General features: G+C 41.2%; 1 protein-coding gene across 6 annotated transcripts in view; it reads right to left on the bottom strand.

Annotated features, from left to right (window-relative positions):
- The window catches only part of TTLL11 (tubulin tyrosine ligase like 11), a 38,571-nt gene extending 19,326 nt beyond the window's left edge, over positions 1–19,245 (bottom strand). For 2 of the 6 annotated variants that reach the window (XM_062011880.1, XM_062011882.1), the window contains exons 1-6: positions 18,889–19,245; positions 12,504–12,600; positions 11,114–11,247; positions 3,223–3,798; positions 2,533–2,628; positions 1,878–1,996 (exon numbers count right to left, since the gene is read on the bottom strand). In XM_062011880.1, the coding sequence (XP_061867864.1) occupies positions 1,878–1,996; positions 2,533–2,628; positions 3,223–3,798; positions 11,114–11,247; positions 12,504–12,600; positions 18,889–19,221 (1,355 nt within the window). In that variant the 5' untranslated portion in view covers positions 19,222–19,245. Of the gene's footprint in view, positions 1–1,877; positions 1,997–2,532; positions 2,629–3,222; positions 3,799–6,970; positions 7,083–11,113; positions 11,268–12,503; positions 12,601–18,888 lie in introns of those variants that run through there. The other 4 variants (XM_062011883.1, XM_062011884.1, XM_062011886.1 and 1 more) reach the window with 4 other exon arrangements.
- Positions 19,246–21,429: the final 2,184 nt, after the last annotated feature.

The following is a 21,429-nucleotide window of genomic DNA, read 5'->3' as shown; positions in this document are numbered from 1 at the left end:
ATTTAGAGCAGATCCACTCCACATGATACTCACGAATTGCAATTACACCACCAAATAGTTCCCATCTAACGTCCACTGGAGAACACACAGCATTTGCATACAAGACTGAGACTCCAGTGCTCCTCAGATCAAATGTAATTTTCAGGAGAATAAATTGTTAACAATTAAACAAACACTGAAACAAAAACTTTTTATTAAGTTTAAAAATTAGAAACAAAAACCTAGAAGTTGGCAAAGCCTTTTAGAATAGATTTTCTGTTGAAGGCACAACATAAACAATGATTTGCATCAGTGATTATCTTAATTAAACTACTGTTTATGTAAGTCATGTTGATTTACTTTGAATGTTGTTCAGTGTCATTAGACCATTCATTTAATTGTGCAAATTTCCTCTAGCTGAAGCCTTCTCTCACCTTCAGCAGGCTGTGCACAGCACCTCTGCTGCAAGAGGTACCATCCTCAGTTCAATAAAAAGTACTTGGAAGTAGAAGGGGTAAATCTCAGCTGAACAGGCAGGCTGTTGTCACACATGGGCTCCTGTATGTCCACACAAAAAGAATCTGGCCCTTTGCAGCAAGAAATAGGATTGACTTATGGTGTGGACACATAGACATTAATCAACATGCTCCATTAACCAGATTATCCTTAAAAAAAAAGCTGCAGCACTGATGAACTCTTGCTCTGAAGGGCCAATGGTTTCTCTCATCACCAACTAATCCCATAATAAATGTAGGACTCAAAATGTATCAGAGAAGAATCCTCAGTTGAATGAGTGTTCCACACACACTGGTGTGCTCCAGAAATGTATCTGCAATTAGCATTTCCCTTTTTTCCATATCTAATATGTAGCTAATGAATGCCTGACAAATTCAGCATGAAAAAAGGACATGACTAGCTACATAATTACAGGTTAAAAAATTACCTATTTTCAGCTCCACGCACTGAAATAATCTCCAGGGTAAAGGTTAAGCACAGACAACACACAGTATAGATTGCTTTGCAAACCATTCTGTGCACTGACCACAGCTACCTCTATATGTGGCATTCACCGCCTCTGAAAGAATAGTTTGATCTAACAATAATATTACAATAATACAGAACTTATAAGTATTATCAGTCACGTCTTGTCCATGGGACTCTGCCCACAAGAAGACAGCAAATTTGCACTTGAAATCATTTTAGAACATGAATAACATATTTAAGTTTGCCACTCGGTGCCAAGAGAAGAATAAAATCAATGTTCTAGTGTGGGAGCAGGTTTACAAACAAGAACTTCTAGGGACAAAAAAAACCCCCAATAATTTTGTTTTAAATCTCCTTTTCATGTTTCCACAGAACTGCTTAAAACAAGGTGTTTCATCCAAAAAAAAGAGATATTCTTTCTCTCAGCCTGATCCCACCAAAAGCATTTCTGTGCAGGCTGCTTCAGGCAGTTCCTCTCATTTCTAGATCATAGATTTAACTACATTTATCATCACAGATCAAGGAAGCAATTTCTAAACACGATATTCATGCTTTTCAGCTCCAATGGGACAATTCATTCAGAGTAATTTGTGATTTTCAAGCAAATTAACACACAAATTTACATCTCATGACTGCTTTCAATAAAAAAAAAGAAGCCTCAAGTAGAAGTCCAAATAAATAAATCCAAGTCAGTAAATTGTCTGCAGCAGTTCTCAATATTCCAAGGAAATATCCAGTAAGATATGGCAAGGAAACTGACAAAGCCAAACTCACGGGCCCTCTGCAAAAGGGGTCACACAGACAGTTGGAAACTCATTGTCCTGGATAAACCAACAGAATCGGGAAAAAACGTTCCACTTTTAGATTTACTGCAAGGCACTGCTTCAAATCCCAGAGAAAGTGAATACACTTACTGGATATCTTTTCTCTTTTTCTTCTGAGGGTCCACTAGACGAAGAGTGTCTCTGATAACAGCTACTTTCACTTCCTCATCAACAGGGCTTGGGACATTTTCAAATACTCCAGGAGAAAGCTTGAAATTACAGAGAGACACAATCTTTCAGGGTAGAACTAAGGAATTTTTTGTGTTCTACATTTGCTCAACCTTGATGCATGTCATGTGTTTTAAATACACAAGGACAGATTACAAAATACTTCTGAAAGGACACACAAATACTCTTCACATTTTTGTTATGGCATTACAATAATATTTGGCAAGTTTCTGTAGTAAATTGAAATATTAAAAAGGAGATTGCTGCCAATGTTGTCATTAATATTATGTATACAAACATGAAAAAAAATATTAGCAATCCCCTAAATACAATTAGGTCAACTGCAGGGGATGATGAATAAATGTATTTATGACACAGATGATGGAGAGCCTTCACAATTCCAATAAATCATATTTCCAGTATATAAGATTAGCAATGATTTCAAAGCAGAAAATTACAGAGAACCTTAGAAGCTTCACATTAGCAGACAGCTTTCATCTTTCAAACAAAGGAAAAAAGACCAGAAACCAAAACCTAAACATTATTGCAATATCACTGTTATGTTGAGAGGTCTTACCTCTTGCTCATGTTCTATTCTCATGCTGGGGTTTGCATTTACTTCTAGTAACATGGGCTTCAGGTTTTTCATCAGCAGAATGTCAAACCCTAAAATCTGTGCATGACAAGCAATGTGTTACTTCAGTTACTCACAGTGTTCTTCTAGAGAATGTAAAGGTCATCCATACCTTAATATTCAGGACAAAACTTTTGAGGGACAACAGAGAAATAACTGAGAAACATGCTATATTGCTGAACAATTCCTGAAACCATTTGTCTCCAATACGAATGGCTACTTGTACACTACTCCCATCTCTAAACACCACATCAGTCAACATGGAATCTTAGCACCTATGACAAGGAGGTCTAAAAATTGCCATCATCATAGCTGCATTAGAAAGCTGTAGAACTTCATAGTTATAACATCTAAGAGATGAAAACTGGAGTGAAGAGTACTCCAATGATTGACATCCGTTGAAGAATCTCTGTGTTTATGGCTAGTAGCAACATAGGTCAGGAGACTGAGATTTGTAAGGTAAAAACACAGGTGAGGAGAACCTAAGCTCAGAGCTCACACAACACTACTCAAGTGTCTCTGCCACACCCAACCAGTGATCAGCAACATAACTAGAGAAAGTTTTTAGACAAGGAGTTAAACATCCAGAAAATTAATCCATGCATGCAAGCAACTCCAGAAATTCCAACCTACCTGGAAGCAAGTTGGCCCAGGCTTTCCTGCTGGTATGTCAGACTGATAGTAAACTTTCAGTTCTGGTGTCAGTGCAATAATTGTTTTAATCACCAGTGAAATTATATCTGACCACAGCTTTTTGACATCAGCTCCTCTGGAAGACAGTCTGCAGAGAATGCTTGAAAACGTCCTCTTGCTGCCAGTGTTTACACTGTCAGAATGGATGAAATTCCCACTATGAACATTTAGTGAGTAGTTGGTTAAGTGCATAAAAACCTGGTGCAAATTTTTGAGAGTGGGTTCTTGATATGGCTCTGTGCAAAATCTAGAAAGTCCATCTTTGGCTATATAAATCTCTAAGGGTTCTAAAGATTTCAGTAAGACATAAAGACGAATATCAAATTTGAGTTTGTCAACAAGCAGTGGTTTGCAGATATATTCCTGGACCACAGCTGGGCGGCTCTGGGTGCTTCCCATCAGCCTGATGTCACTCGGGTCTTTAATGAGGTAGATTCCATCCCCCTGGCACCCTCCATCAGGCTTTACAATAAAAGTGGGTTTCCAGGATGGATCGCTGTCCTTCATCATACGAACCTAGAAGGAAAAGAGAAGGGGGGAGAAGGGCTCATACCATGAAAGCCAACTAATTGCAGTCATAAACAAAAATAAATACAAATAGCATGGTCGTACCACTATAGTAGCAAACAGTGCAGAAAAGCAGAAACAGTGCTGACAAGCACAAAGACAAACAAAAAGCATAAGTAGGGAATTACTAGGAAGGTAAAAGGTTGTTTCATTTAACAAACCAGTGCAGAAGTGATTTAAGTAACCTCTTTTCAACGTTACGCACCAATCTACAGAGTGAAATGCTGGATATCTCATGAGATCCATTTTATTAGTCACTAATGTCTACAGAACTGCAAAGTTAAACTTTTGTGCTGCATTTTGAACAACTACTGACAAAGATAATCATGAACACCAGGAAAGGAACCTTATTTATTGAGGTATGAATGCAGACGGACAGTACTGGAGAAGGAAAGGTAGAAATTTGGCACTGCTGATCCCTTTTTCCATCACTGAATACTTTCACAATCAGACACTCAGTGTCAGGAAAACAAGGCAATACTGATCCATGTACAGATATTAAGCAAATACCACAAATTCACTAAATGAACACAGAGATGTTTAATGCCTCAGCTGCTACCTACCACCATTCCCCAAAATGAAATGTTTCCTAAACAACACCAGAATTCCCCTCAAGCCTGATGTGCAATTGCTACCTTTCTGTCTAATGCAAGATAAAAACAATTCTATCATGACTTAAACAACTATTCTCAGTGGCTTTGATTTGTATGAGGAAGATCTGTTCATAGCACTTGACAATTCAGATGCTTTCCAGAGTGAAATCAGGAAAGGGAACAATGTCAGTGGGGTTGGAGAATTTGATGGTGTTTAGCATCAAATGAAAACCTTTGGATCAGTCTATAAAGCACTCCATGTCTGGCCTGTCATTTCCTCAAGCTACTGCACACGTTCAGGCTGTGCTCAGCCATCCAGCACTGCTGTGCTGGCTCAGTGTGAAGCACAGTGCTCTCTAGTGTACGAGCTCACAAACAGCCAACACCAGCACCTACACACCACCATGCACTTCAATATGCAAAGGTGCTTGGAAAAGTCACTACACAAGACACGTTCACTTCTTTCACACAGAGATTCCTCCAGTTTGCAGGTTCTTTTAAAAGTTATGTCAAATGCTCTTTACTGTTAGCAAGGTAATTCAATAGAATCATTCTGGAAAAGATGTTTTCCAGAACACATACATTGATGATTGAACTTGCTTTGCATGGGGTGATGGGAGATGCCCCTGCTGCAAAAGGAGGAGTGGAGAAGACACTTTGACACCTCCTAACACTCTGTGAGGTGTGCATACAGATCATCAAGCCACAGAAACAGCAAGAAAAGGAGAAAGAAAAAAAAACCCAAACAAAGGTTAGCAAAGCAGTACCTTCAGTATCAGTTTCTTTCCATTGTTTGCAATGTTTTACCATGAAATATCTGTTTGTTAAAGTCAACTTTAATACTTGGTAAGCATGCTGCTGGAGGACTATGTGACCTATTTCTGTATTGTTTACAGCAGTGTGGACCTCAGTACTCATGTATCCAGTTGTCTTGCTGCTTTGTAGATATCCCTGAGTACAGTATAAGCCATTATACCCACTGCCTCAGGGTTTTTTCCAGATTGTGCCCTAGATTCTTGGGGCGTGTAAGGCAAATGGTTTACCACAAACAGAAACTGTAATACCAGCGATGGGCAAATACCCATGGTTTGTCAGAACCTTGCTGTCCTACAGAATCTCAGATGTGGCCTTAGCAAAGATGAAACATCAAAGTAAATTATAGAGAATGATGGGATTAAAGAGAAATGTCTGCATCCTCACACAGAAAGTGAAGGGAAAAAAGAAGTTCAAAACCTCAGATCTAGATCCAAATGTCTCAAATTCAAAAGGCAGTCAGATCTGAACTGTTTTTCCTCAATCCCAGAGTATTTTCTACATCCTGACCTCAGCAGATTGGTTTCTGGGGCATAAACAGGGCTTGGCACTAAAACAGACAACAGCCTGTTATAGAAACTAGCTTCTTGGAAGCAACAATAAATATCTTTGGTGGGTTTGGTTTTAACAAACTAATGGGAGTTTCATACAGAACTGTTTTTCTTTTCTTTAAAAAAGGCAAACATCCATTTTTCTTTCTTAAAGAAGGTTAATTTACCTGTGACAGATTTAGATAATCCTACCTGAATACGGCAGCCCAAACCACAGTTATTGTAATAAGGTTGTTTTGGCCTTTGAACATGTTAAAGTGATACATTCCTTTAGCAGTGAATGTTTGTAGGCTAATGTCCTTCCCAACTGGATAGAGTGAGTCAGAACTAAACATGGCACCAATAACTAACCACTTGATTCAAATCTGCCCTTTTGTAAACAGCACATATTCACTCACAATTCTCTCAAGAAAAATCAATACAGAGAATCTTTACATCACACAAAAGAGAAGTTACACTAAATTGTCTCCAAAGCTCATATTCCCAAGAAGCAAGCTTCAATGCATTTTAAGGACAAAAAAGCAGGAAGACAGTAACTAGGTCACTGGAAGGGCCTGACACTTCTGCTGAATATCAGGTCTTCACGTTCCATGTGTATGTCCCACTGCCTACATAAGTTGTAACTTATTTATTACTTTTATAGTAGCAATAAGGACTGCAGAGGTTTGGATGCCTCAATTAGCAGAAGTAACATTGAGAAAGAAAGAAGGAAAGAGAGTCAGGAAGGATTTAGAGTTATCTTAGATTCATCCTAAAAACTACTCATAAAATATGTCATGTCTTACAACATGGAGCAAGGAAATGATGTGAGTGTGTTTAAGGCAGTGAGTTAACATGTCTCAGCCTTCAGGAGCACAGGAGAGAAAAGGCAGCTACCTGAGGTACAGGCTGTCTGTGCATCTGTCCAAATCCCATCAGTACCAGTGGTGTTTAGTGCTATTGGAAGCTGTTTGGCAAGAGATGCTGAAGGACTGTAGCTCATGAACCTCCTACCAGTAGTGACACAGGAAGCCCTAACAAAGAGTGCAGCTAACTAAAACACTGGATGCAGGCTAACACGTTTATCAGCTACTCATGGGATTCAGAAGAACAAAGCACTTAAAAATCTCTTCTTTTCAAAACAGAGGGATGTCACAGCACAGATCACTCTTTTCGTGCACTCACACATTTTATGGCACCAGACCTGCAGCTGCTATTCTCTCCATTCAGCCACACACATGCTGAACAAAGCTCACGCCTGCGGCTCACCAGCAACTGGAGACTGACTGTAAGAAGCCTGAGAATACAAGATAACAAAGGAAAAACAATCAATTGCCACCATCACTAGGGTTTTTCTCATGGACAAGTGCCAGGCTAATTCAATGAAAGATCCCTCTTCAAAATGGGTCACTTTGAGGGATATAAATGCCACAATGGAGATCAGGCTTACATAAACAGCATGTGGATAAACAGGCCCAAGTAGATCAGCAGGCCTAAATGTGCAAAGGAAAGCAGGATTTATGCCCTAGTCTTTTCAACACTAAATTATAATCTTCCCCTGACATGACATTACTCTGCATAGAAACTCTGCAGTTTCTCTGGTTCACCATTGTTAAAGTCAGCACCTCAGACACTTGGTTAATCTCAAACTTCCGTGTCTAAACGTACCCTGCTATGACTCCAGTTGTACATATGAAGTGCCAATCATGGTCTACTAAGGCAGAAAGTAATAAAGAATCTCTATGACACCCATCAGGGCAATCTGCCTCCCATTCCCACGTCTATCATTCATGCCTCAGGCTACTTCTGCTCTGCTACAGCAGCACCTTTTCAAAAAAGAGATTGCTTTCTGGGGACTATTGTTAAAGATACAACAGCAACCTGCTTTTGAAGTACTGCATTTTAACAATCACTGGTCTCAGATCTCACAACTCTTTCCATCCTGCTAGAAAGGAAATAATTTTCTCCATCATTTTCTAGTCCATCAAAACCCACACAAGGCAAATAGAGATAGGATGGTGGGGAAAGGGGTACAGTACATAGAAATCAAGAGTCAGTCTGTTTTTCAGCAGATTGACTGTTTTGAAGAAAGCAGATGGCTTCTTGATCTTCAAGAAGGCTCCTGACAGTCATCTTCAAATTCTCTACAAATTCCCTCAACTATATTTTTCCAAATCCTCATTCTGAGGAAGCTTGTCCAGACTTATGAAATTCACTCATGTAGGAAAATCAGATCATATGAAATGAGAGGTGTCCGTGTACCTAGCTTGACGGAAGGTAATTATCTTTAAAAACATGTTAACTGTTTACAGTCAACAGCAAGAGAACAGTATGATGTCTAATGGTACAAGAACCTGATCCAATTGCAGGTTTGCCTTTCATCAGGAAACACAGGCTGAACGAACAGAGTGTTCTGAAAAAGCCTGCATATAATGGGCTATAAGATTTGACAGCACAAAGACTATAGTCATGTCTATACCTAAGAGGTATCCAAAAGCTGAAAATCTGATTAAACCACCAAAAATATGCTGTGCTGGAAATTGGACTGTCCAAATTAGATTCTTATTAAAAATTAATCATACTAGGCCTAATTCATCATCCTCACAGACAACACAAAGAAGGCAGTATGAGTCCTGATTTGAATCCCAAGCTGGTCACCTTTCAGAAATTGGAATTTCCTATTAGAAATAAATTCTTAGCACACAAATTCCAACAGTTTCTTCTCTGGTAGTGAAGAAGTGATTACTGTAGCAGCTGAGAGACTTGCTTATCTGTAATTCATCTTCCGTTATGGCAACACGTTTGTACAAAATGTTTCCAAGGTAAACATAGATGAATATTAAAAAGAGACAAATACATATTTACTTAGCAAAATGGATTTTAAGCCCTTGTTCCCTATCACTATTTCATTTCAATACAATTAACACTAAGGGAATTACCATTTTGTTGGTAGTTCCCAACATGAAACTCATCCACAGTGACTTGAATGCCCCTTTCTCATCAATTACTGGCTTTCAAAGCCCAGCAGATTAATACCAGATTAGCTGTACAGTTTCCTAGTTGGATTTAGACATAGGGAAAAGTGGCAAAAGCTGGCAGCATTTGATGTAGCTATTGATAACAAATGTATCATAGAAGCTCATGATCATGCCTACAGAAGTGAGGCACAATAAGAATATTTGAGACATAAATTGGTTTGAAATGTTGCAGTGCTTCAAGAGGAGAAAGTGAGATCTAAATTCTCAAAGAGTTTCTTCTTTCAGTAGTCATTTCTGTTACAGGCAAAATCTCAAAGGTGTCCATTTCTCACTCCAGCCCTTTGCTACAAAATCCTGTACTCAACAGTATCAAACAACCTTCTCATGGGTAACCTACAGCTACACTGACACAGAGCTTGTGACTTTGGGTAACCAAGGACACCCTAAAGGGCTTGAACATTAGTAAAAATGAAGGTATACAACATTAGTTTCAGTACAACACAGCTACAGCTACACACTTAACAGCAGCAGCCTATGACTATACAGCTTTACTTCCAGAAACATCAGAGATGGCTAAATCATGTTTTGTTCAGATAACTGTACACATGGCATTCACATATTTGAGTGTATGCCAGCTCCTATAGGCATATGACTAACATGCAGACACCACCAATGCTGTATTCTACTTGCTTGTGAACAATCTGAAAACTCATTCTCAGAGAGCTGACATTTTCAGCAGCACTAAGGTCCTGTGGCTGTAAAGCTAATCAAACCACGGATGAACAAATAAACAACAGAAAAGACTGGAGAGCTCCTGCTGACAAGTCATGAAACTGCAAGTGAAAAGTGTTCTGAAATAGTGTTATGGTTCACAGTGGATTTGGGGATTTTGTTTTCATTGTTTCGTGTTTTAGAGGGGTTACACTACAAACTTGTGTTAAGTAGAACATAAACTCTTACAATATAAAATATAATGTTTGGTAACAAGAACTATGCTTTTCTCAAACACAGATGGAAGAACATATGCAAAGGAAACTCCTAGGAGTGTGTTACTGGACATCTGTTGTTCTTGGAACAAAAACCGATTCGTTTTCACTCCAATAACCGTTCAACCAGAGAAAAGTATTTATTTGCAGTGCCACCTGCTGACAGCAGGCGGGTCTGTGCACTTCACCTGATGCACAGACCAGTCACTGCGTGCTGCTCAGCTCAGCAGCACCTGGTCACGGAGACGGGCAGAAGAGTCATTGCTAGAAGCCTCAGTGCACTATTTGAAAGTTTACTTCCAAGTAACTTGCACTTATCCATCATTGCTAATTTCACTGACAATTTGCACTCCTTTTACAAACTGCTCTTACACCCAAAGCAGCCAGGCTAAGTACTGCTGGGATTTTATCCATCTTTACTGCTGCTAGCAGAGCTGTGGCAGTCAACCAGTGCACTTGAGGAGTATGCAGTAAAAGATGTTCCTGGATTTAATTGAACTGTGGATATGGTAATTATCTAAAAATTAACAAATAACAAATAGTACTGTTAAAGTCCATACTTTTTTCTCTCACTTTTCCAAGCAGAGGATACTGTAGAATACATGAATGTGTTCATTCTCACTCCAGCCCTTTGCTACAAAATCCTATACTAAACAGTATCAAACAACCTTCTCAAACCTTCTTCTCATACTTGACCTACAGCTACACTGACACAGAGCTTGTGACTTTGGGTAATCCATCAGGGGCAAGTCAGACAGGGTTAAAACACACACACCCCATTAGTGTGTATAAAAATCTTTGTCATAACAGAACCACACACCAACACATAGCATCACTTCTTTTTTTAAAGCTGAAAAGGAAGGGCATTTTATTACATTCTGAATGTTTAAACAAAGCAACAGTCTGACAAGGGATTCAAACAATCTTTGTGAGGATGAAAGTACGTTTTTAATGTAGGGTACAAAATGCTGTTTTGAAGGATTTGGATAGAACAGGATGGATGGACTGAAAAAGACTCGGGTGACAATGAACCTGGTGAAATACCACACTCCCATGCACTGTACTGAAATCTCAGCTCTCTTCAACTCAGTAAAATATAAAGGGAAAGGGCTTTTGGTTCTACCACATTCAATGTTCAGACATCTCTTCTGGCATTGCAGAGAAGCTAATTGTTTGTAAGTTTATTCTAGACCATAACAAAAGCTGCTTATCCAGACTGAGCCTGATCTCTGGCAAATTTTAAAAATATGTGATCCACAGCACACAAGTGTGATTTTAAGTAACCTGCTAGGCATGAAAAACTAAGGAATGACATGGCAACAATGATCAACAAGTTTATTATTCTGAGAATAAAAATAATCTACCTCAGTCACAAAGAGAGGAAATTCTTCTGGCAGAATCCAGGAGCGAGGATAAAAGTTATATTCAAGAGGAAACAGATCTTGCATTGTTCTCACTGCCCGACTCAGGGTAATTTTACGTACCATCTCCGTCATGCCTGGGAAAAACAGACAGTATCTAAAAGTGATAAAAAATCCACACTGAAGTCTCATGCTAAAAGTACATTGCTCTAGCATTACTCACCCTACTGGTTGGCACTCCACTCATTGCTTTCAAGAAGGCTGAAAACCTTTCAAAATCTTAGATTTGACAAAGTACTGGTAGCACTCCCCTGACAGATTCCATATTGAACTAAGTTATCAGAAATAAAGCTCAGAATAAATGGAGGCAAAGCTTTAGGCAAATAGTAACTACTGTCCTCACCCAAATGACCACCCTAGCCTGTTATAGTTCCAGGAACAGGTGATAACGTCATTTTAATAGAATCAATTGCATTGTGGTTACTTTGCATTCATTTAAGTAACTACATCAGAAAGGTTATTTTGTGAGAATTTAGTAAAGCCCAGCATCAGGTTAGCACAATGTTCCTAGAAACTGAGTCTAGTTGTGAAACATTCTGCTTCTGACTACGGTGGAGGCAGCTTGCTTACCACCTAGAAGCCAGAATAGAGAGAGAATAACATTTACCTAACACAGATTTAAACCACTAGAAAACTAAAATTTGATACTTGAACATGGACTTCCCACAGACAGGAGAAAGTCAGGGTAAATAAAGCATAAAGTTTGGTAACTGAGGGTTTTTATTCTCACAGCATACTAACAGCAGCAATAAAACTGAAGTAAAGGCTTAGACAAGTCAATACCTAAGCTCTTAGATCTTATTTAGAGAGATCTCAACAGGGATTAAATGAGAAAAAGAGGGAGCTTAAAAAAGCAGAAGAGTCATCATAAGATGAGGGCTGACATGAACTCTTCAATATTAAAAAATCCATTTCAGGAACTCTGCTTCAGGCTTCTCCCTGACATGGGCCAGAATACAAAACAAAACAGATTCTTTCCCTTTTGAATCAAAGCCAAGCCCAAAGATACAGTACTGTTATCAACGCTAGGTAACATACAATAAGTGTATACTTCACCTAAATTACAGTCTAACACTCTTCTTTTTTCCTCAATTCATACATGTGAAGTATCCTTTTCATCAAAAACACTCTAACTCCAGAACAAGTTTCAGTTCAGAAATGGTTTGACACCTCTGTTCTGATATTCTTACCCCCTAAGCTGAAATCACCTACCAAAAATGGTGAGATGCTAAAAATGCTGTCAGTTGATCAGGCAGATAATTCACATTAAAAAACAGTTAAAATAATCATGGTTTTAAAGCATTTGTTTAAACTAGAAATAGAAGTAAGGTACCTGGAAACTTGTTGACTTGACCTGAGAATATGTCATTATCATGGAACGATACCCCATGCCAATAGATATCACACGGCAAGCGTCTGCCAAAAGGAAACTGGAAAAGAGACAGGAGACAAGTTTTGAAGCAACCTGGCAACACCCATTCATTCCTTACTTTTTTAGGCACTCAGATTATGCACAAACCATCCGAGAACAGTCTTCTGACCGTCAAAAGAAAATATGTTCCGTGTTTCAGTGGCAAAACAAGAATATTTTGATCACTTTGAGACTCTAAAGGTCAAGATGATAACAAATTGCGAAAGGTTTCCAGAAACTAAACCAAATGACTGAGAGGAGTGATCTGTATTAAGAAACTCCAAGCTTGTTATCAACCACAATTAGGGCAAGGCTCGTTTGTAATTTAAAATGTTATTACAGGGAATAAAAGTTCATTAAGCAGCATTTAATTCCAGCACATGAAGGCACAGCATCAGCAAGTGCTACAGCTGGGAAGTAAACAAACTCTGACAATGCTTTGAGTTGTGTTCTTCCCTCCCCATTTTAAGGGGTGATAAGCAGTTGTCAAAGGGAAAAAAAAAAAGCACTGAAGGTCATTGAATTGTCATTACTGGCAGTTGCTAAATCAGCTCCTATAGTCAAACATATCACCATTAATGCTGAGAGGCTTGTATTTGTACTCTCCCTCCCTTGGTAGCCTAAGCCACTTTCCTATGTCACTTCAGTACCCAGGGTGGCCCTTCGCCCCCATCCATGTGGCATTTCCAGTCCAGCATAAGCAGGAGACATTTCTACTCCCTACAACTGCATTTCAGGGAATTCATGCAGTTTGCAATATACTTGTAAATTAGCAGTAAGTTGGAACTGCAAAGCACCTTCCGAGCAAGATGATCTAAATTGGTGTCCAAGCTGTAATAAATTTAAAACAGATATTCAAAGCAAGATATTTAAGTGGTATAAATATATTATTCACTTTTATATATTCAGTTATATGTACTAATTTATACAGCATTAATTCCTCCTTGCTATTAATAGCCTGTATTTAACAGAAAAGCTTATCATTTAATTAATGGTTTGTTGAGCTTATATTTCAGCTACTAAGGACTAAGGCAATTACTTCAACAATATTAAGTATTTCAACAACTTAAGAGCTTCTTTTCCCATTCACACAAGATTTCACTGTAAATTGGGAGACTGTATAGCTTTCTATTACCAAAAAGATCAACCTTTTTTAAATGGTCTGAAGAGCTCTGAAATAGTGCTGCTAATTACTGATAGCAACAGTCTCTAATAGTAGTAAAATGGTTTAACAAAAGCAAGCTACCAGTAGTGGGAACAGAACTGGATGGCAGTGCCAACAATCCAAAGCAAATCAATTACTGTGAAAAAGAAAACATTTATAATACCACTAAACATTTCTGTGTGAAAAACATACTCTCACTTTCCACACTTTCCTCTTAGACACAATCCCTTTCATCTAGAGAACCCCCTCAGTTTATGTGGAATTCCACTTAGGTGCCATATGGAATATGTTCACAGGAATCTCTTCACTCATTAGGTTACAACTTCTTCAAACAAACACACGATATTTTTTGACCACATCATTTCCAGGACACACTTGTATGAAATATCTACCACCCTCATCACCCAATGACTTCAGTACCACGTACTTAAACAACCACAGTATTATGCAGAAACTGCTGCTTCTTTACTCCAAAGGTGGGGGTTTTTTGGCTTTAAAACATTTCTTTAAGCACTGGACTTGTTTTCAATATGACAGAAAATAGAATCTCATAAAGCTTTTGAGTGAATTACTTTATTTGCCACTTTAATTAAAACTTCCGTTTCCTCGGTAAATAGCCTTGAAAAGTTAATTTAAAATGCTAATTGAGCAATGCATCCTTTCTCTGCTTCCTTACTCCTAGGGATGAGATACCCAATTTAGCAGAGCCAGTGGATTCTTCACTTATTTCATTATTATTCAGCCTGCAAAATCTGGTTTTGTACAAGTGAAAATTAATTCTGTAAGGCTCTGAAAGACAATCAGTGGCCTTAATCTCTCTCCAAGGTACACCCAGAATACAGATGCACTATCAGGTCTCAGAGTGCCCTTCCCACAAAACCCTCAACTCTTTATTTATTTATTTAAACGAAATTGAAAGGAGAGGAATGAAATTTGCATTTATATAACACCTTTCATCTACAGAGGATATCAAAGCACTTTACAAACACTGCACAGGAATCATTTCACAACAGATGAAGACTGAGCACCTCTGGACTGGGAAATGGAAGAGCTGCAGCGCTGCATCAGTGATTCAGGTAGCATGGCAACTTCCCTACAAATCAGGATTATTTGGATTTATCCAACAACTGGATCAAACTCACCTCCTGAACAAGCTGGGAAGAATCCTTTATCATCTGTGCTACACTTTTACATAACAATAAAGTTTGGAAAGGAGTGAACAAGTTAAATTACTTGGCTCCTTCTGACAGTGATAGGCAGATATGAATTCATCTTATTCTTGTAAAAGAGGCTTTTACTCCATTTCCTGGTGCAGGGAACTAGCTAAAAAGAAAGGTGGATGTCTGAAGCAGTCCACTGTTCTCATAATGACTTCCATTATTTGGCATCAGCGAATAGCCTCAGCACTAATTGATGCCAAAGCCAAGGTGCTCACAGCCCAAGGAACAGGGAGCTCACAGCCATATGGGAAGGAGGTTGTACACATGATGGGAAGGAGGTTGCACACAATTGGAGCTGCCCTTGCTGCTGTGTGCCTGTTCTGTACAGAAAACCTGAGTCTGGTCTGAGGATCAGTCATTGCAAACAACTTCCAGGTTGCAATCAAGTCACTAACTCTTAGAACAATTCATTTAAAACCTTTTTTTATACAGAGTTGGAGGATAGTTGTCAGGACAAATTAAACAGGAGTCACAAAGAGAACAGAATTATTTTCACAACTTTGCCACAATTAAGAATCCATCAAAGTCAAATTTGTCTGACAGGTCACTTCTAACTTTTGATTAGAAGCCAATAATGTAAATCATCTCATGGGTCACATCAGTCTGCTCCATCATGTTTAATGACAAATTAAAAGGCTCTTGCCTTCTGGTCAGCTTTTCCCAGCATAAAATTTCAAACTATTTCTACACCTCCATGCAGTTATTGAACAGTGAAACAAACTAAATGCCTCATTCAGTGGGATATTTGATGCCTGAGACATCTGTTTCTTCCATTTTCCTGCTAATTGAAAGATAGCTGAAGAAATCATTTATTAAGTGATGAATAAACTCAGGATGCAAGCTCAATTTGTGCCCATTATTTCATTTGGCATATCATGTTCATTTAAAGAATCTGACATGCTAAATCAGATAGTCCAATCTAGTGATGGCAGTAATTGCTTCACTGGCACACACATCAAAACTGCAGCGCTTCTCAGAAGGTGCCGCCCCCGAGTGTTACCCCGGACAGGGTTGTCATGGCTGATAAACCGTTACCCCAGACAGGGTTGTCATGGTTGATAAATGGATTTACTCAAAATTCCCACAGATATAAAAACGTTGTGAGGGGGGTTCTGTCTTTTGCTTTTGATAACAGCATCTCAATAGTCAAATGGCACTCTTTTGGCCCCTTTCACCATCCTTTCACCTTCCATCCAACAGTATCTAATCATCAGTATCTAAAGTATATGCATTTCATTATTACTTCTAAGACCTTTCTTTGCATTATTTTTACGGCTCCTACAAGGAACAACATCTGTGTTCCCTCTGCTGGTCCTGCTGTAACAGTGCAACTACTTCCAAGGCTCTTTTGGCTGTCAGTGAGTTGTGTGAACAAATAATTCAGTATTAGAATTTAAAAGATTTCCTTGGATTTCTCTTCTTAGTATTGTACATTTTTCTATTCAGCTCTAGACAAGATCTTGCCTGCTGATTCTTTGTGTCTGCTCAAGTCTGTGGGAGAGTATTGGGCTGCAGGAATCTTTAACCCCAGATGTCATAGCAGCCAAGAATCACTCATTCAGTTCATGGTGCAGCAGACACTTTATTGCCAAAGCTTCCCCCTAACATAGCCTTGTCCTTTGATCACACACAGTTTATTCTATGTTAATTGGGTAAAAGTCTCAAAGCATGCACCTATGCCAACATAATGATTGGTCACTCTATAGTTCACACACTGCTCTTGCTGCTTCTTTGGTACGCTCACATCCTGGTTTTATGCTTCAGTTCTTTCTTATCACTTCTTTCTCAGAGCTGTTTATCTGTGTGCTTTGAGGGAAGAGTCGTGTCTCAAGGTTAAAGCCGCCTGCAGCCCAATACTCTCCCACAGAAGTCTGCTGGCTTAAAGTCAACAGTTTGTCTTACTTCCATCCTAGAAGACTTCCACCTTCACATTTTCCACAATGTAAAGAGTACTAGTTAAGAGTCATAGCTAATACTGCTTTCCCTTTCATTACTCTTTCTTCAGGTGGGAATGGGGACGACATAAATAAAAGGGAAAAAAAAAGAGATGAAACTGATTTGACACTTACACAATGATATGAGAAAACACTTTCTTGATAAAAGGTAACATCCCACTCATACATCTATTTATAAGCTGAAAAATATACAGAAGTACATTACAGTGACTTATTTAGAGGGAATGAATTATTGACCACCTAGACAGTACAGCAAGCATCACAAAATTCCGTATTATGTCTCTTCTTTATGAAGAGTACAAAGTGGCCAGAAGAGGAAGCACCAGACTAAATGAAAAATATCGACTGAACTAAGGGATGGAGGAGAAAGGGTATTGAGAGAGACAGTAAACAAAGAAAAATGAAGTGCAGGCAAAAGCAATTGCTGTTTGGGGATGCAGAGCAGGAAGGAGAATGCTGATTAATACAGTGCAAGACAGTATTCAAGAGAAGAACAAGAGCACGTGAACCAAGTCAATTTGTAGGACAGAATACCAAGTGCACTACAGTAACAACTCAGGGAACAGAGAAGACAAAGTTAACCAGTAAGCATGGCTCATTACCAGCATGATCTGCAAGGCTAACTTACATCAGTGAATCAGAAACACTCACTGGAACAGGCTCTGGACACAAAACTTCCATAAGATGGAAGAAATCCTCATTGCTCTCTATGTCACTGAGTAAAACACAGAGCAAGGCTGACAGACACTCCATAGCTGCACTGAAGAGTAAGAGAGGTCTGAAGTTCACTCTTGTTTTCCATTACTATTTTGGTCTAAGAGCTGGAGTTGAAAACTGGAGCCTTTGTGCAACAAGGCTTTGAAATTCTCCCAGTGGATCTAAGTGGATTCTGCTGTACCCTGGCTCTGCCCATGAATAAATAGTTCATGCACAGGTTTTATCCTTTGTCCCCTCCAGCTTGCCTCTTCCAAATGGTTTAGGAGGACACTTTTTTTTTTTGCAGAAGTTCCTTGAAAAGCTCCTGGAAGACATGTCAACTTCTACAAAGCCACTTAGAAAGCTATTATGGAAAGAAAGTCTTTACAAATTGAGAACAATTTAACATTTCTAGTAAGTGATCTCTTCAGGATTTCATTAAGGAGTTCCAAAGCATCAGTTTTGTGCCAGCTCCCATATTGTCATAACTCCAGTTCAGTATAGACAGGTACCACTGAACTTCTTGCACAGAACAGAGAAGACATATGACTCAAGATGTAGGAGAAAAAAAGACATACTAACTCTATATACAATAATTTAGACCTCATTCATATGCAACACTGACACACCTTCAAGATAATCTCCAAGGCAGAGGTTTTGCCATTGGATCAGACAACTGATCTATCAGGTCACAGTTATCTACTGTCATGAGCCTTATTTCATGTACCCAAACTGAAGGGAGGGTAAAAGAAATGCAAATTGACACAAGACACCAAACATGTCTACGTGGGGGTCAGTTTCTTTCCTGCCCTTTACAGCAGCCCGTTTAAGCTATCCGATTACCCTTATTTTGGCTTGCGTAACTACTGATAGCAGTCTTGGTCATGAACCAAATCAACCTCCAGACTTGATACCTAATTAGAAATAACCCCAGCGTCGAGATGACACCATCCGGGATGAGTCCCTGGCTACAGACGCCTACTTTGGCGCTAGTTCAGGGAGGCAAGGGAAGGAGGTTCAGGGGGAGGAGGAGGGGAAGAGGAAAAGTGTTACCAGAGGAAAACCCCAAGGCAAGGGAGACAAGGCTTCCCCAGAACCTCTGGGAAAGCAGAGAGGGGAGCAGAAGGACGAGACAGCCACCGGTGGGTCGGGCAGGGCCCTGCCAGAGCTACAGGCAGGCGGGAAAGGGGAAGACAGCGCCGGGCAGAGCCCCAGGAGCCTCCTGAGGGCCGGGGGCTGCCGGCTGCCCCACGGGCCGGGCGGACGCTCACCTCCTTCCAGCGGAGCTGCCGCAGGCTGATCTTCAGCGCTTCCAGGGAGGTCTTGGCCTTGGAGCTGTCAACCGTGACGCGCGGCCGCCGGCCGGCGCGGCCCCCGTCCTCCCCTCCGCGCCGGCCCGGGGCCCGCCGCCCCCTGCCTCGCGCCGCACGCCCGGGCGGGCCCCGCTCCGGGCCGGCAGCGGAGGGCAGCGCCCCTTGCCCCGGAGGCGCCCCGGCGGGCTGGCCGTCCTGCGGCTCCTCGGCGGGGAGGGCCGGGGATCCCGGGGGCTCCTCCGCCTCCCGGGCCGGGGCGCAGCCGTGCGGCGGGGCCCCGGCCGGCTCCATCCCGCAGCGCGCTGCCTCGGCCCGGCCGCCCCCGCTCCCCGCCCGTTGCCATGAGAGCGGAGCAGCGGACGGGGCGCGCGAAGGGCCAATCGCGGTGAGGCGGTGACCCCGCTCGCTCCGCCCCTCCGGCAATGACGTGCCGCGGCCGCATCGTCCATCTTGGAAGCGGGCAGGGCCGCCGGCCTCTCCCGAGGCGGCCATTTCGGAAAGGGGCGGGGCGGCCATCTTGGAAGCGGGCGGCGCCGGGCGGGAAATCATCCGGTAGGTGGCGGCCGCCTCGCTGCGGGCTCGGGCCGGCCGGGAGGGTCTCGCAGCGTCTGGCAGCCGCTGCCTTTGCCACCGAAACGCCTGCCCGCGTGGCTTTGGCATTAAATCCATTCCTTAACGTATAGCAGAGTGATTATCGTAAGGCAGAGCGTCCAAAGCCATTACTCAGAGACAAAGCCCTGCTGCTCTGCTGTGGGCTGGCACCGCAGATCAGCTCTTGAGAATCCTCACCCTTGTCCTGTAGTGACCAACTTAATGGCCTGGACTAATGTCCATTGTATGGCTGGATTAGTTTCTGTGTTGAATTATTTTTAGCCAAAGGCTGCCTGGAGAGCCTATGCCAGGGCGTGCAGCTGGGCCACTTGCTCTGAGGGGGAGCATTTGGCCATAAACTGCCTGGGTGTGCTGGAAACATATCCCAAAAAAAGTGTTTCCATAGCCTGTTCAGTGCTGCACAGTTTCAGCTGAATACCACACTGCTGGATTCACTTGCATCTGGATTTTAACCTCTTACATTGTCTGAGTCAAACCGCAGCAAGAAAATACAGAAACTGCTTTTACGGCATCAGTAACGGAGTGAACGGTCGTACTGACACTTACATGAATCCCTCACAAAATCAGTTAAGAGGCAACGAAATGGAGAAGATGGGGGTGAACCAGCTGCCATCTGAAGGGCAGCAAACCCAGAGGTGTCGGGAATTCAGGCAGCAGCAGCGGCCAGGGCAGGCGGTGGCGCTGCGGCCTGGGAAACCTGGCTGGGCTGAGGGATGCGAGGCCGGGTGCAGGGCTTGGGGAGCGGAATAACGACAGGGATAATCAGGATTCTGCGTGAAGGAGCTGACACCAGAGCTGTGCTCCCGCAGCGGAGCAAGACTGAAACGGGATGTGGGGAGAAATCATTTAAATGGAAGCAAAATGTAAACAAAAGCTGCAAAATGTTGGGACTTCTGATTAGTTGCAAGTTAAAAAGGTGGTGTCAAGACTAAGCTCCTGACTGTGGAACTCCTCAGAGATTAATATATCTTTTACCACGCTGGTTCAGGTTTTAGGAACACCTGGATTAGCATCCCATTTTCACCTCACAAGCTCCTGGTGTCTTACAGAAACCGAGACATGAGACACATCACTCCAGTAACTGTGATTCCATACACGTGGATCCTTTTCCACAAGTAGCAGCAGTTTATAAAGAAGAAAGTTTAATCACCAAGATACTATCTTATTTCAACAGCAAGCTAAAGCTTCACCTGCAATCCTGACTAACCATATTTTTCCAGTCCACTGCCTATCCTCTGCCATTTACCCTTGCAGGCAACAAAGACACTAATTAGTTACAGTGCGAAGTGACCAGGAAGGCTGAGGTCATGTAGCTTGCTCTTGGTCATTCTCAGGTTGCTATTAAATTTTTAACAGCTGTGACAATTCTCAGTTAAAACTTGGGAGCGTTTCCCTGTGCCAGCAGGAGCTCAGAGGGGCCTGTCACCTTGGCAAGGCTGATCTACCCAAGTGGTCTCTTTTCCATGTCTATCATTGAAGGGCACATCATGGTTGTCACACCAACCACCACCAGATGTTGGTGTCTGCCAACTGGAAAGTGATTCTAAATGGTGACCTCACTAACTGTCTCTTAGTTTACTGCCAGGCCTCTGGATGGACATTTTTAAACATATATTAGAGATTTACCTCCCCAATGTCAGCAGTGCTGAAGAAAAGCCAGTGAAATAGTTAGGAAGGACCAAGGCATTAAGAGGCTTTGGAGCATGGGAAACACCCAACAAGATGATTACAAACAGGAAATATTTTTGGTATCTAATTATGATATATCCACATTTCTTGCAGCTTAATAATGTACTAGTCGTTTTTCTACCATAGAAGCTGTAATACATCAGGTGGAGGTTTTATCCATACAATACAGTGCAAACCAGGAATTTCATGTTGAGAAAA

The sequence above is a fragment of the Colius striatus genome, chromosome 19 (genome assembly GCF_028858725.1).
Source record: "Colius striatus isolate bColStr4 chromosome 19, bColStr4.1.hap1, whole genome shotgun sequence".
Classification (NCBI taxonomy): domain Eukaryota; kingdom Metazoa; phylum Chordata; class Aves; order Coliiformes; family Coliidae; genus Colius; species Colius striatus.
This window is presented reverse-complemented; position numbering and strand designations above follow the sequence as displayed.